This window comes from Salvelinus namaycush, unplaced genomic scaffold (genome assembly GCF_016432855.1).
Source record: "Salvelinus namaycush isolate Seneca unplaced genomic scaffold, SaNama_1.0 Scaffold3, whole genome shotgun sequence".
Taxonomy (NCBI): Eukaryota; Metazoa; Chordata; class Actinopteri; order Salmoniformes; family Salmonidae; genus Salvelinus; species Salvelinus namaycush.
In genome coordinates, this window is record NW_024059896.1 from 1,312,030 (window position 1) to 1,329,631 (window position 17,602).

General features: G+C 41.6%; 1 protein-coding gene across 1 annotated transcript; it reads right to left on the bottom strand.

The window, feature by feature from the left end:
* Positions 1-4,920: 4,920 nt before the first annotated feature.
* On the bottom strand, positions 4,921-12,487 carry LOC120039793. Its single transcript, XM_038985173.1, has 3 exons — positions 12,457-12,487; positions 10,991-11,105; positions 4,921-5,509 (listed from the first exon to the last, which is right to left on the bottom strand). The coding sequence occupies exons 2-3, from the start codon at positions 11,074-11,076 to the stop codon at positions 4,921-4,923; spliced, it is 675 nt and encodes a 224-aa protein (XP_038841101.1). The 5' UTR covers positions 11,077-11,105; positions 12,457-12,487.
* Between the last annotated feature and the right edge of the window lie 5,115 nt (positions 12,488-17,602).

Consider the following 17,602-nt stretch of genomic DNA (forward strand, 5'->3'; position numbering starts at 1 on the left):
CTTTAAAGGAATAGTATGGTGACATCTTAGCGGGGCTTTAAATAAATAGGATTATTCATTAATTTAATACTCCTATAGCAACAATACACTGCAGCTTTGACATCAAGAAGAGATTGGGCTGATGGGTGTTGGTGCTACTATACAGGTAATGTTGTCCAATATGAATGTGAATGTTCAATACACACAATAGGTTGATCAGTAGCCAGTTAGTTAGCTGCTACGTTTTTAGCAACACAACTCGCAATCAACAAAGTCAAAATGCCCTCCAGGCCTGGTGGTGGCAGCAGTGTACTACATCAACTGTTTACCAGAGCTTCCTGAGGGGAAAACAATTAGGCTGTATATAGCTTGATTTTGGAGCCAGCAGCATACCACCTTACTTCCCACAGCTGGCTTGCTTCTAAAGCTAAACAGGGTTGGTCCTGGTTGGTTATGCAAACATTTGTTTATTAGATTATGTTTATCATTAAGAATATTGTTTTATTTCTAAATGGTCACGCCTTGCTTTGGTCATGTGTTCTCTTATGGGTCAATCATTTTAATTAGAATATAGCAATTACGGTGTCTCAATCACTTCCAGTGCCTTTGGAAAGTATTCAGATTGGGGACATTGCCTTGTGTCGGGTGCCATCTTTCAGATGGGACGTCAACTGAGAACAGCATGCATGGGAGGAAACTGTTTACAATTTGGCTCATGCATCCTCCCTCCTCTCCCCTGTAACTATTCCCCAGGTTGTTGCTGTAAATGAGAATGTGTTCTCAGTTGACTTACCTTGTTAAATAAATAATAACCATGTTTCCATCCAAAGTTTATTCATTAGGATATATACAAATATGATGATGTCATAGTGAATTCATGACGTGAATGAACAAGCCTTTTCATACTTTATAACATGGCTATATACAATGCCTTCAGAAAGTATTCAGACCCCTTGACTTTTTCCACATTTTGTTACATTACAGCCTTATTCTATTGTGTATTAAATCACTTTTTCCCTCTCATTAATCTACACACAATATCCCATAATGACAAAACAAAAACAGGTCTTTAGAAATTGTTGCTAATTTATTAAAAAATAAAAAACTGAAAAATAACATTTACATAACTATTCAGACCCTTTACTCAGTACTTTGTCGAAGCACCTTTGGCAGCGATTACAGCATTGAGTCTTCTTGGGTATGATGCTACAAGCTTGGCACACCTGTATTTGGGGAGTTTCTCCCATTCTTCTCTGCAGATTCTCTCAAGCTCTGTCAGGTTGGATGGGGAGCATCGCTGCACAGCTATTTTCAGGTCTCTCCAGAGATGTTAGATCGGGTTCAAGTCCGGGCTCTGGCTCGGCCACTCAAGGACATTCAGAGACCAGAGACTTGACCCGAAGCCACTACTGCATTGTCTTGGCTGTGTGCTTAGGGTTGTTGTCCTGTTGGAAGGTGAACCTTCGCCCTCAGTTTGAGGCCCTGAGCGCTCTGGAGCAGGTTTTCATCAAGGATCTCTCTGTATTTTGCTCGGTTCATCTTTCCGTTGATCCTGACTAATCTCCTAGTCTCTGCTGCTGAAAAACATCCCCACAGCATGACGCTGTCACCACCATGCTTCACCCTAGGGATGGTGCCAGGTTTCCTCCAGACGTGACGCTTGGCATTCAGGCCAAAGAGTTCAATCTTGGTTTCATCAGAACAGAGAATCTGGTTTCTCATGGTCTGAAAGTCCTTTTGGTGCCTTTTGGCAAACTCCAAGTGGGCTGTCATGTGCATTTTACTGAGGAGTGGCTTCCGTCAGGCCACTCTACCATAAAGGCTTGATTGGTGGAGAGGTGGAGAGATGGTTGTCCTTCTGGAAGTTTCTCCCATTTCCACAGAGGAACTCTAGAGCTCTGTCAGAGTGACCATCGGATTCTTGGTCACCTCCCTGACCAAGGCCCATCTCCCCCGACTGCTCAGTTTGGCTGTGCCGCCAGCTCTAGGAAGAGTCTTGGTGGTTCCAAACTTCTTCCATTTTAGAATGATGGAGGCCACTCTGTTCTTGGGGACCTCCAATGCTGCAGAAATGTGTTGGTACCCTTCCCAAGATCTGTGCCTTGACCCAATCCTGTCTCGGAGCTCTACAGACAATTCCTTCTACCTCATGGCTTGGTTTTTACCCTGACAGTCTCATATAAAGGGTCAGAATACTTACTGTTATGTAAAGAAGGTATATTTTTTATCCAATAGGCTACCTGCCGCCCCAAATGATGGGCTATTGTGTGTAGTTTGCTGAATATATAAATATATTTTTTAAATCCATTTCAAAATAAGGCTGTAACTTTCTAAAATGTGGAAAAAGTCAAGGGGTCTGAATACTTTCTGAATGCACTGTACAAACTTCACATTGAATATTCTCCTCACTTTCAAAAAGCTCCATGAGGAAGAAAGGATTCCCAAATTATCTTTTAGATGTTCTGTCTTCAGGATGTTCTGGGTTGATGTCTGTTGGAGAGGGGAGGGGCAGTTGAGTGAGCTGGGGCCTTTTATTACCTTTCCTCTGGGAGCCTGTCAGCTGTGACATGATGAGAGCGAGTGAGAGAGGACCTACCTGTAAGATATATTGTGCTGTAAACATACTTCTATTTGAAGAGGTTTTTGACCCTTCAGGGACCTAATCTCAAACACTCATGAAAACATGAACAAAATATTGTCCACACGAAAGATAGAATTTGGTAATAAAAAAAGTTTTTTGACAAGTTATATGCATGAAAATAAAGATGTTTAAAAAATGTGACATTTTGGAGAGGTTTCTGCAGACTATATGGGAGGCCTAAGTCTTATTATGGATACATGTCTATAAAGATAGACTGGTATTAGATATCTGATCCATTTTTGGGGCACATGTTGACAAGATGTTGGAGAATCACTGGAGGGGAATATTGACCAACTGAGCATCTCAGTGTACAGCTCAATAAACACAATAGGAATTTTGTTACATTTCAGTCTTCTGTGATGTATTTAAAGTGTCATATTGGGATGCAAATTCAAATATGAATACATTTAAACTGTATCTGACATGGTACTGGTGTCTTCTTTTTTAAGCCCATAACCATGTGTGTGATGTGTAAACAAAAAAGGGCACCCCCCCATAAAAAGATCCTGCAACAGAAAGCTGCACAATATATTGAGAAAAGTATTTTGCTTACCATGACTATATCAAACCCTACTCCATGTGTTATCACTATCATGTATCCTACCATGACTATATCAAACCCTACTCCATGTGTTATCACTATCATGTATCCTACCATGACTATATCAAACCCTACTCCATGTGTTGCCACTATCATGTATCCTACCATGACTATATCCAACCCAACTCCATGTGTTGCCACTATCATATATCCTACCATGACTATATCCAACCCAACTCCATGTGTTGCCACTATCATGTATCCTACTTGGCTGAAGCTTTGATCCAGTGGAAGAAGTATTGAGGAGCAGGGAGGTTAAAGGTCACTTCAGGACACAGCTGTTACTCTACACTATCCCTAGATAATCCAGTAATAAGATAACATTTCTACATTATTTAGGGCTCTATAACATCTCTATCTATATATAACATCTCTATCAATTTATATATATATTTCTTTACCCAATTCCATTTTCTCCGTTTAGGTTTTCCAGGTTTCTGATTTGTCCCTGTTTTCCTGGTTTTTGCTCTAAATCACACTGTTAATAGAAAACTACTGCAGCATAAATACTGGAGGGGTCAGGAGACACTGTGGCCCCATCCGATGAGACCCCCGGACAGGGCCAAACAGGAAGGATATAACCCCACCCGCTTTGCCAAAGCTCTACACAATATTCTGCTGCTGATGCCAGATGCCATAGCAGTCTCTTTCTGATGTAAAGCAGAGGGTCACCGAGCATGTGGTGCAGGTGATGGGGGACTTCCTCTTGCAAACAACACAGCAACGCCTCCATGCTGTGCCCTTTTGGCCCTTAGGCACATCTATGCCTGCACAAATATATTTGGGCAGATGAACACTTGTGGCAGGAGCAGAAGGGACAGGGCGTGGTGCAGTGGTGCTGTAGCCAGCAAGCTCCTTGATGAGCTGCTCTCTGAAGGCTTTCTGTGAGAGGAAGGGCTTTCCACAGCTCTTAGCCATTTCCTTGTGTAGGATGAATGCATTCACCACAGCAATGTCGATGAAATGATAGAAGAAGGTCTTGTACCATTTCATTGTCTTATGGAGAACATTGTAATAGCCTATCAGCGCATCTGATAGGTCCACACCTCCCATGCTCTTGTTGTAGTCCTTTACTGCAGCTGGAATGGGAACATTTTTGGTGGTCCATACCCCGTCCTTCACACGCCTGACAACATGATCCCCATTGAAGGACTTGTGGATTGTTGTGCACATCACCACCTCTCTGGTATCCATCCACTTTACAAAAAGCAGGCCATCTTCACGGATCCATCGCATGGTCCCCCGCTCAGCCTGCTCAGGCATGTCGTTCACCTTCGTCTTCGGAAAGCCCACCCTGTTGGTACGAATGGTGCCACAAGCCCACACTTCCCGCTTCCTAAGGTCTGCAAACAGGGTAGGGCTTGTGTAGAAGTTATCCACAAAAAGTTTGTAGCCCTTCCCTAGCAGTTGAAAATCCAATAACTCCATTACAGAGTCATAGCCAAGTCCCTTACCGGTAGCAAAACTGTTCCTCCCCTCATAGACCAAAAAATTGCATGTGTAGGCACACACAGAATCAGCCAACACAAACAGCTTGTAACCCCACTTGGTTGGTTTGTTTCGCATGTATTGTTTGAGGCCAATTCTGGCCTTTGAGGCTACCATCCTCTCATCGATTGACACGTTCTGGGCTGGCTGAAAGTACGTCTTGCAGGCCTCAACAATACTGGAGTAGAGAGGTTTTATTTTGCACAGTCTATCAAACGTTGCTGTGCCTCTTCTTGTCATTCTCTTCATCAACCTTTGGGTCACTGATATGAAGCGCCTGTGAAAGAACCAGAAACCTTTTGCAGGACATAACAGTCATGGGGAAAGGCAGTTGGTAGAGTGATGACGTTTTCCAGTAGTCCGTCAGGCTTTTCAGCTTCACCAGCCCCATGTAGATGACCAGTGAAAGGTAGCAGAAAAAGTCTGACATGGATATGGGCTTCCATGCTACCTTTTTGCCTGCCTGCTTCTTCTTCCCATACTTATTCGTGTTAGACACAAGCGAATCTACAACGGATTGTGTGAAAAACAACTGAAAAAGCTGAAGGGGGCTGTAAGTTGTGGTCGAGTTCACCTGAGGTCCTGGCTTCCTTTTCGGCCGAAAAGTTGGTTGGCGTGGCTCCACATCATCTTCTAGGACAGTGTGCCAACGCCCTTCTGTCCCTTTGTTAGCAGGTGGCACACTTCCCCTCTTCCGCTTCTTTGTCGGTGCCTTCACACCTGTAGATGGCCCAGAGACAGCAGGGGTCCAGCTGGATGAACAAGTTGGCGCTGGGGGCTCCCAGTCGGAATCAGTGCCACTGTGAATGAAAATGTTCAGTTAGAATAGTTTCACATATGAGCCCTGTATCAACAGGTATAATAAACATATATATAGAGTACAGGGAACATAAAGTGCTGTTCCATTTCACTTTGGCCATTTTGTGGGCCTGCCTCAAATAGGCCATTTCATGTGGGGGTGGGGTGTAGCAACAGACACACGCGCCTCGGCCATGCTCCCTCTAACCTCTAACCGTAATATATGGCCTAATTAGAGAAAGCATGCTAGCTCTGTTGAGATGTATGGGTTTGCTGTTACATTCTACTCCATTCAATTTTTATATATATATATATATATATATATATATATACACACACATTGGGGAGAACAAGTATTTGATACACTGCCGATTTTGCAGGTTTTCCTACTTACAAAGCATGTAGAGGTCTGTCATTTTTATCATAGGTACACTTCAAATGTGAAAGACGGAATCTAAAACAAAAATCCAGAAAATCACATTGTATGATTTTAAGTAATTAATTTGCATTTTATTGCATGACATAAGTATTTGATCACCTACCAACCAGTAAGAATTCCGGCTCTCACAGACCTGTTAGTTTTTCTTTAAGAAGCCCTCCTGTTCTCCACTCATTACCTGTATTAACTGCACCTGTTTGAACTCGTTACCTGTATAAAAGACACCTGTCCACACACTCAATCAAACAGACTCCAACCTCTCCACAATGGTCAAGACCAGAGAGCTGTGTAAGGACATCAGGGATAAAATTGTAGACCTGCACAAGGCTGGGATGGGCTACAGGACAATAGGCAAGCAGCTTGGTGAGAATGCAACAACTGTTGGCGCAATTATTAGAAAATGGAAGTTCAAGATGACGGTCAATCACCCTCGGTCTGGGGCTCCATGCAAGATCTCACCTCGTGGGGCATCAATGATCATGGGGAGGGTGAGGGATCAGCCCAGAAATATACGGCAAGACCTGGTCAATGACCTGAAGAGAGCTGAGACCACAGTCTCAAAGAAAACCATTAGCACCACACTACGCAGTCATGGATTAAAATCCTGCAGTGCAGGCAAGGTCCCCCTGCTCAAGCCAGCGCATGTCCAGGCCCGTCTGAAGTTTGCCAATGACCATCTGGATGATCCAGAGGAGGAATGGGAGAAGGTCATGTGGTCTGATGAGACAAAAATAGAGCTTTTTGGTCTAAACTCCACTCGCCGTGTTTGGAGGAAGAAGAAGGATGAGTACAACCCCAAGAACACCACCCCAACCGTGAAGCATGGAGGTAGAAACATCATTCTTTGGGGATGCTTTTCTGCAAAGGGGACAGGACGACTACACCGTATTGAGGGGAGGATGGATGGGGCCATGTATCGCGAGATCTTGGCCAACAACCTCCTTCCCTCAGTAAGAGCATTGAAGATGGGTCGTGGCTGGGTCTTCCAGCATGACAACGACCCGAAACACACAGCCAGGGCAACTAAGGAGTGGCTCCGTAAGAAGCATCTTAAGGTCCTGGAGTGGCCTAGCCAGTCTCCAGACCTGAACCCAATAGAAAATCTTTGGAGGGAGCTGAAAGTCCGTATTGCCCAGCGACAGCCCCGAAACCTGAAGGATCCGGAGAAGGTCTGTATGGAGGAGTGGGCCAAAACACCCTGCTGCAGTGTGTGCAAACCTGGTCAAGAACTACAGGAAACGTATGATCTCTGTAATTGCCAACAAAGGGTTCTGTACCAAATATTATGTTCTGCTTTTCTGATGTATCAAATACTTATGTCATGCAATAAAATGCAAATTAATTACTTAAAAATCATACAATGTGATTTTCTGGATTTTTGTTTTAGATTCCGTCTCTCACAGTTGAAGTGTACCTATGATAAAAATGACAGACCTCTACATGCTTTGTAAGTAGGAAAACCTGCAAAATCGGCAGTGTATCAAATACTTGATCTCCCCACTGTATATATACACACATAGGCTATGGGTCGTTCACATACATACAAATGTATCCTCACTCACAATGAATAGCCAACGTGTACTTTACACATTCCATTACCTTTTTATTGCAAATAAAATGTAAAAACAATCACAAATAATATTTTATATTATTAATTTCAAACAACGGCATTAGCGTGACAACAACTTACCAGTCTAAAACAATGTCCTCTCCGTTCAAAAAAATAGGCCTCAGTTTCAGAATCATAGGAGTGATCGCTAATGGAGTCTTCCTCAAAAAACAGTTCTGTATCACTTTCACGATCAATTTTCTCAAAGATGTTGTCTACATTCGTATATCTAGTCTTAGATTTAGCTTTCCCTGACTTATTCGCCATGATGTTGGATAAATAAACAGCTGAAGATGCAAGTTGCCGAAATACTGCTGTGCGTAATAACTTTCCTTCCTTCCAGTTCTAAACGCAAAGGTAAAAGACACTCGTTACGCCTGCGTTTCATGTATGGGTTGGTCTTCAAACAAAGAACCATTTGATAGCCAATGAACAGAGGTAAATGGCACTATCTACCCAGCTAGATTTCAAGACGATGAGTGGTCATTGGGTTAAAATACAGTCAATCAACGAGACAGTGGTCATATAATTGGTGCACAATGAGCTCGTTACTCGTTGTCTTCCAATCGTTTTTTTCGGCTCAATACGTCCCGCGAAATGACCCATCAAGTTTGGTTGTGTTACAAACAAACAGTTGATTGCAAGGAAACCAAACATGACTGGATAACGTCAGGTTTAGTCAGTGTATTTAGGTCGGATGTTTCGTCGAAAATTTAATGAAATTCAACGACATAAGCGTTCACAAAATGTTTCGTGTTAGGCTATAAAAAATGGATTCAACCGAACAAAAGACCATTCATTGTGTAACAATGAGCCTTGGGATTGCAAACAGAGCAAAATCTTCAAAGGTAAACGATTTATTTCAACGCAATCTGTGATAATGTTACGCCTGTGCTGGTTGCAAAAGTAGTTTGTTATGGAGCGCTGAGCTCAGATAATCGCATCCTATTCTTTCGCAGTAAATCCTTTTTTAAATTTGACAACGCAGTTGGATTAGCAAGATTCTAGGCTTTTGAAGCATGTGAGACACTTGTATTTTCAGGAATGTTTAATATGACTATTTGTGGCGATCACCGTATGTTGTCTATTTTCAAACCCGGATCCGGGATCAGTAGTTAAGAGAAGTTAATTTTACCTCTATTTCTGCTTTTTGTTACTCCTCTCTTTGGCTGGAAAAATGGCTGTATTTTTCTGTGACTTGGCTCTAACCTAACATAATCGTTTGGTGTGCTTTCGTCGTAAAACCTTTTTGAAATCGGACACTTTGGCTGGATTTACAACAGGTGTATCTTTAAAATAGTGTGAAATACTTGTATGTTTGAGGAATTTAAATTATGGGATTTCTCTTTTGAATTTGGCGCCCGGCAGTTTCACTGGCTGTTGACGAGGTGGGACGCTACCGTCCCACATACCCTAGTGAGGTTAACATTAACCTCTAACGAGCCTCTACCCCGGATCCGGGAGCACCCCCCACCCCCCCCCCACACTGATTAGCATCGCTAGCATAGCGTCACAATTAAATAGTAGCATCTAAATATCATTAAATCACAAGTCCAAGACACCTAATGAAAGATACAGATCTTGTGAATAAAGTCACCATTTCAGATTTTTAAAATGTTTTACAGGGAAGACAAAATATGTAAATCTATTAGCTAACCATGTTAGCCTAAGACACCCTTTTTCTTTGTCCACCATTTTTTCTCAACACCAGTAGCTATCACTAATTCGGCTAAACTAAGATATTGATAGCCACTAACCAAGAAAAAACCTAATCAGATGACAGTCTGATAACATATTTATGGTATAGGATAGGTTTTGTTAGAAAAATGTGCATATTTCAGGTAGATATCAGAGTTTACAATTGCACCCACCGTCACAAATGGACTAGAATAAATACAATGAGCAACGTGTTTACCTAATTACTAATCATCAAACATTTCGTAAAAATACACAGCATACACTAATCGAAAGACACAGATCCTGTGAATACAGACAATATTTCAGATTTTCTAAGTGTCTTACAGCGAAAACACAATAAATCGTTATATTAGCATACCACATATGCAAACGTTACCAGAGCATTGATTCTAGCCAAAGAGAGCGATAACGTAAACATCGCCAAAATATATTAATTTTTTCACTAACCTTCTCAGAATTCTTCAGATGACACTCCTGTAACATCACATTACAACATACATATACAGTTTGTTCGAAAATGTGCATATTTAGCCACCAAAATCATGGTTAGACAATGAGAAAAGTAGCCCAGCTGGTCAGAAAATGTCCTGCGCCATATTAGACAGTGATCTAGTCTATACATAAATACTCATAAACGTGACTAAAAAATATAGGGTGGACAGCGATTGATAGACAATTTAATTCTTAATACAATCGCTGATTTACATTTTTTAAATTATCCTTACTTTTCAATACAGTTTGCGCCAAGCGAAGCTACGTCAAACAAAATGGCGTCATAAGCGATTAACATTTCTCGACAGAAACACGATTTATCATAATAAATTGTTCCTACTTTGAGCTGTTCTTCCATCAGAATCTTGGGCAAAGAATCCTTTCTTGGGTCTAATCGTCTTTTGGTCGAAAGCTGTCCTCTTGCCATGTGGAAATGCCAACTGCGTTCGGCATGAACTGGAAACCTGCCCGGCGCTTGAAAGTGTCACAGAAATAAATGTCCCAAAATCGCACTAAACGGATATAAATTGCTATAAAACGGTTTAAATTAACTACCTTATGATGTTTTTAACTCCTATAACGAGTAGAAACATGACCGGAGAAATATAACTGGCTACACTAATGCTTGGAAAAAGAACGGGTCGGTGCCCACCGTGCGTCCGACGCAGCTGGAAAGGAGTGCCTACCTACACGTGTTTTTGTTTTATAGGGGCTGTGATTGCGCAATCGATACCATTCAAATCGTCATCACGTAAAGGCATCCAGGGGAAGACGTAAGCAGTGTCCGTATCCTGATAGCGTTCACAGTGGCCTTTAAACTGACTCCAGATCAGGGGCCAAAATGTGTGAAATCTGACTCCATGTCAGGGAAATTGCTGTAGAATGAGTTCTGTTCCACTCAGAGACAAAATTCCAACGCCTATAGAAACTAGAGACTGTTTTCTATCCAATAATAGTAATAATATGCATATTGTACGATAAAGAATTTAGTAGGAAGCCGTTTAATCTGTAATGCAATTATGCTAATGAGAAAACAGCACCCCCTGTAGTCGCAAGAAGTTTAACAACAAATTTGTGGAGTGTTTGAAAAACGAGTTATAATGACTCCAACCTAAGTGCATGTAAACTTCGACTGTGTATATAAATATATATATATAAAAATATATATATATATAATATCAAATGAATATGCGACCATTTAAACAACTGCATTAGCATGAGAAGCAAAAACCTTTTTTTACTTACTGGTCTAAAAGTGGATCTTTTCCTTCCAAAAACATTTCTTCTGCGCTGGAATCATAACTGTGGTCACTCACAGAGTCCTCATCCATTCCTTCTGTGTCACTCTCCTGGTCAATTTCTGCAATAATATCATCAAAATGTTTATACTTGGACTGAGATTTAGCTTTTACACTCTTAGTAGCCATGTTTAACTTTTTCAGATTTGAGAAGTTTGTAGAAGAGAAGGAACTGCTGTGAAACGTAAACTACAGTGCGTCCTGTTTCCTTTCACCAGAGAATGAACTCTGTTGTGCACAGCTCCAGCATGATGGCTGTTTGTCCTACAAACGGCATTCACATACTGCTGGAAAGCCCAGCTCATTGGCTATCTAGCTAGGTTTCAAAACGATAGGTGGTCATTGGACCAAGACCCTTCATGGGCTAATTCAGGTGTTGTATAGCCAATACATCATGTAGAATGATGAAACAAGTTTGGTTGCCTTCTAGAGTGTCTGAAGATTGCACAGAAACCGAACTTGACCATGTTAAACAATGTTAGATTTCTAACAAAATTAGATTTCATAAAATTGTTTTGTTGCAAGTTGAGTCGGAATTCATGCAGAACGCTGTTTACAACATGGATGGTGTGAGGATATACAATACCATTCAAGAGTTCGGGGTCACTTAGAAATGTCCTTGTTTTTGAAAGAAAAGCAATTTTTTTGTCCATTTAAAATAACATCAATTTGATCATAAACACAGTGTAGACATTGTTAATGTTGTAAATGACTATTGTAGCCAGCAAGTTGGAAAAATCTGCTGTTCTGAACTTGAGCAAGGCAGTTAATCCCCAACAACAACTGCTCCCCGGGCACCGATGACGTGGACATCGATGAAGGCAGCCCCCACACTGATTCAGAGGGTTCAATGCGTTCGACACATTTCAGTTGAATGCATTCAGTTATACAACTGACTAGGTTTCCCCTTTCCATCATTAGATGCTACAGTCCTCCTTTAAGACTCCATAATGTTTCATCTGTACGTGCTACAGGCCTCCATTAAGACTAGAATATCTGAAGAATCCAGGTATTTCCATGTTTAACAAGTTCAGTAGATCAGATGTTAATGAAGCAATACAGACCACATTGAAGTGTATGGAGTGTAGTTTTCCTGTTCTACAGTCTTGTAAAGACAGGGGGGTTGACTGGGACAGGCAATGTAACATCCATAATGTTCTTAGGAACTGTTTTTGTCCTTACATCAGATCATCTTATAACTGTCTCTCTAAAGCTAACTTTCATCAAGGTTTTATATGGTCAATTGGTTTCTCTCTTTTCATTGGCAGAAACCTTTTTCAGTGTTATGATATTCATAACATCCATATCCACCAGTCTATCTTCCTGTCAACTAACAGAACTCTGCTGGTTGTCCTGGTAACAGATACCAGTCAGAAGCAGAACCATTGTATTTGTTCAAACTAAACTACTTACTTTGATGAGTCAAATCTGATCCTTTCTTCTCTTCTCCTCCTCTCACAGTTCGACTCAGCCCCGTTGTTTTCCTGCAGTCCACCAGCAGCACAGACAACCTCTTCATACCCAGCAGTAAGGCGCTACCGGGAGAGGCACGACATAGGGACTTCAGTAGGACAGAAGTGCTAGCGTTGTCCTGGTAACCATAAAGAGGGGACACAGACACATATCATTATGGATGCTGATGTCACTGTTGTCATGAAGAGCTTTACAGAAACCCAGCCCAGACCCCGATAGAGCAAGCTGTATGCTAAACCAGACCAAGCTGTACCATCTGGTGTTCTGATCTGGAAAGACTCATCTCTGACTCGTCAGCATCAGGATGTTGTTGAGGCTCCCCAGAGGATCCACGATAGTCATGTCTCTCTCCTGTGTGAACGACAACATCAGACAGACAGTCAACTTATGATCTTCTACTACAATCATAGGGTCTTACAAGAGGCATGAATGTCTAAAAAGGGCTTAAAATGGGCACTTTCATCATGATTTTGTAAAATATTGTTTGTGTTGTAAATGTAAAAGGGTCGTTCCACTAAATGGAGGCTTTTTGCACCCCTTTGATATTTTAAGTAGAAATGATGCACCAATATTACATTTTAAAAGCCTGTTATGCAAAGTTAAGTGCACTTTAATACAGACCACACAGAGAATTCAATAAATCGAATTTAAAAGTTCCAAAAATATATGTACCAATGGCAGATTAGCACTTAAACATTTCCTACCTTACTGAACAACATATTCAAGTGTAGAACTTCAGTAGAATGCCCCTTTAAAACCACACATTAGTTCAGGTGTTTATAATTTGTGTAACGTTCCAACAGGAATATGTTCCAAAAACTTCGTAAATAACAAGGTTGCCAACAAACGGCGCATACAAAGTTGTATAGAGGCGGAATAAGACACCGGGAAGGGAGTGGGCTATTTCATTACGTGTTTCACTCACCACGTTAATCCACTCTGGTAGCCTACGGACAAACATTAAGAATAAGCTACGTGGTGAGTTGATGCCTATTCGGCAGCGTGTTAGCTCGGTGAATTGACCATGCTACTTTGCATGCGGCGTTTGTTGGCATCCTTGTACTTTACGAAGATTTTGGAACAGATTCCTGTTGGGACGTTCCACAAATTAGACCCCATTAGTTCAACAACTGCATCGTTTGTGACCCTGGTTTTAAGACAGTACTCACTGGTGGTAATCGGAAATTCCCTCTCCTCCTCTTTTATTGAGATAGCCTCCTCTTCCTCTTTTACTACAAAATGTTCTTCCTCTTCTTTCAATGTTATGGTATCTTCCTCCTTTTTGATTCTGAAAGGTTCTACCTCCTCCTCTTCCACTCTGACAACCTCTCTCCCATCTTCCTCTTTCACTGTAATATCATCCTCTTCTGTCAATGTGATAGCCTCCTCTTCCTCCTTTCTCATCCTGAAAGCTTCTTCCTCTCCTTTCACCAGAGCTTCTTTCTCCGTCGAGTTTAGTGAGCTCATGTCCGGGCGATTATCCTAGTGCAGTATCAATTTAACACATTTGCTAATTTAAGACTCAAATTACGTTTAAATGAACGAGTAGATACGTAAACATAATTATGAGCCAAACACTAAGAGTAATATACACAAGATTGGTTTAAAGAGCTTCAATGTGTCTGTTTTATGTTCGCTAGCAAACCACCGCGTTGATTGAATCAGAAGCCTTTTGTCGCAGTTGAAGAGGCATCCTGTCCCGTCCACTAGAATACACGTCACGCAAGACGCATCACCCGAAAGACTCATATCGCCATCTGCTGGCTGGAGTGGGTAACGCAGATTGGAGAAAAAACAACCAGATGTTATGTTTTCTCTTCCTTCTTACAGCCAATACTTTAGGTAGGATTAGGTGACAGATTGAAGAGGGTGGCATATTCCAAGCTAAATTGACCAAAGCTCATCGCAAACAACACATAATAACACCTCACATAATGTTGCCCTAAAACTATGACAATTTCTCTCACCCAGTGGCATATGGGCTATTAAGGTGAGTGTAGGTGAGGCCACATGAAGCAGTGCCTGCTTTGTTTAAGGTAACATGGACAGATACGGCTCTACCTGTGTAGAGCTCATGCCCCTTTTCCCTTCCAGTCTCTAAAGTTCCCTTTTGGGTGGTGGTATAATTTGTATTCATTTTTTTGTCATTTTTATTCTGAACCCACTGCCTGCAAGTCATTGTTAAATTTGCCTAACTATCTTACAGGTAGACCCTCTCTCACTCTCTCTCATCATGTCACAAGCTGACAGGCTCCCAGAGGCAGGGTAATAAAAGGCCCCCAGCTCACTCAACTGCCCCTCCCCTCTCCAACAGACATCAACCCAGAACATCCTGAAGACAGAACATCTAAAAGATCATCTGGGAATCCTTTCTTCCTCATGGAGCTTTTTGAAAGTGAGGTGAATATTCAATGTGATGTTTGTACAGTGCCTTCAGAAAGTATTCAGACACCATGACTTTTTCCACATTTTGTTAAATTACAGCCTTATTTTAGAATGGATTTAAAAAATACATATTCAGCAATCTACACACAATACCCCAATATGAGAAAACAAAAACAGGTTTTATGAACATTTAGCGAATTTCTTAAAGATAAAAGATCAGATAAAAAACATACCTTATTTACATAACAGTAAGTATTCAGACCCTTTGCTATGAGACTGTCAGAGCAAAAATCAAGCCATGAGGTAGAAGGAATTGTTCGTATAGCTCCGAGACAGGATTGCGTCGAGGCACAGATCTTGGGAAGGGTACCAAAACACTTCTGCAGCATTGAAGGACCCCAAGAACACAGTGTGGTGAAGAAGGCGCAACAGAGCCTCTTCAACCTCAGGAGGCTAAAGAAAGTTGGCTTGTCACCTAAAACACTCACAAATTTTTACAGATGCACAATGAAAGCAATCCTGTGTCGGCGCTCTACGCACCATTCCTTCGACCTCGTGGCTTGGTTTTTGCTCTGACATGCACTGTGAACTGTGGGACCTCATATAGACAGTTGTGTGCCTTTCCAAATCATGTCCAATCAATTGAATTTACCACAAGTTGAAGAAACATCTCAAGGATGATCAATGGAAACAGCATGCACCTGAGCGAGTCTCATATCAAAGGGTCTGAAAACTTATGTAAATAAAGTATTTCTTTTGATAATAATTTATAATTTGCAAACATTTATAATAATTTACAAACATTTCTAAAAACCTGAATACTTTCCGAAGGCACTGTATGTATATAAAAATATGTTTTCCACTAACCCTACCATCCATCCCCTAATTAGAGTAAACTAATGCACAACAACTATTAGGCTTCTACGTCCAGCTTCTACATACTATGTACATTTTACGGACACAATGTATTTTACAATAGTTATATTTAGTTTGTTTTTAATCCTATCCTTCAGTTACCCTACACCTCTCCCATCTATCTCTGAAGACCATCCAGTCCTAACCTTCAGTTACCCTAAACCTCTCCCATCTATCTCTGAAGACCATCCAGTCCTATCCTTCAGTTACCCTAAACCTCTCCCATCCCTGCCACTGAAAAACATCCCCACAGCATGATACTGCCACCACCATGCTTCACCGTATGGATGATGCCAGGTTTCTTCCAGATGTGACGCTTGGCATTCAGGCCAAAGAGTTCAATCTTGGTTTCATCAGACCAGAGAATCTTGTTTCTCATGGTCTAAAGTCCTTTAGGTGCCTTTTGGCTAACTCCAAGCTGGCTTTCTTTTGTCTTTTACGGAGAAGTGGCTTCCGTCTGGCCACTCTACCATAAAGGCCTAATTGGTGGAGTGCTGCAGAGATGGTTGGTCTTCTGGAAGGTTCTCCCATTTCCACAGAGGAACTCTTGAGCTCTGTCAGAGTGACCATCGGGTTCTTGGTCACCTCTCTGACCAAGGCCCTTCTCCCCCTATTGCTCAGTTTGGCTGAGCCACCAGCACTAGGAAGGGTCACCAGCACTAGGAAGGACACCACTACTAAAGGAAACCACTACTAAAGGAAACCACTACTAAAGGACACCACTACTAAAGAACACCACTACTAAAGGAAACCACTACTAAAGGAAACCACTACTAAAGGAAACCACTACTAAAGGAAACCACTACTAAAGGAAACCACTACTAAAGGAAACCACTACTAAAGGAGACCACTACTAAAGGAGACCACTACTAAAGGAGACCACTACTAAAGGAGACCACTACTAAAGGAAACCACTACTAAAGGACACCACTACTAAAGGAAACCACTACTAGGTTTCCTAGTAAGGTGTGATGGTGTGCGTGTGCTTTGCTGTTGACACTGATTTATTTAGTATTCAAGGCAAGGTTGTTGGGGATTAACTGCCTTGCTCAAGTTCAGAACAGCAGATTTTTCCAACTTGCTGGCGTGGGGATTCGAACCGGAGACCTTTCGGTTACTGGCCCAACATTCTTCACCGCTAGTCTACAAATGTTACAACTTCAATTCATTATTTCTCAATGATGCTTTAAAGTGATTCCATACATTGAAACTAGTCCAGTGGAGTTTGTCCTCTCCCTCTGTCTCTCCCTGTAGTGTTGTACTGAAACAGCTGCAAAAACGTGACTAGTGATGTTGCTGGATTACGCGGGCCTCGTTCTGCTGCTTTGCCAGTTAATTTGTTATTTTATTAAAGCTTTGGCCTTTGGATTGGATTGTTTATTTATGTCTGAGGGGAAAAAATGTCAACCCATAAATCCTATCCAAACATGATGATGTCATAGTGAATTCATGACATCTGAATAAGTATTTTCATGCTTTATAATATGGTTATATACAGTTTATATATGCACTGAACAAAAATATAAACGCAACATGCAACAATTTCAACGATTTACAGTTCAAATAAGGAAATCGGTCAATGTAAATAAATTCACTAGTCCGTAATCTATGGACTTCGCGTGACTGGGCAGGGGCGCAGCTATTGGTGGGCCTGGGAGGGCATAGGCCCACTCATTGGGGATCCAGGCCACAAAAGGGTTTTATTACGGAGAGACATACTCCTCAGTTTCATCAGCTGTCCGGGTGGTTGGTCTCAGTTTCCCATAGGTGAAGAAGCCGGATGTGG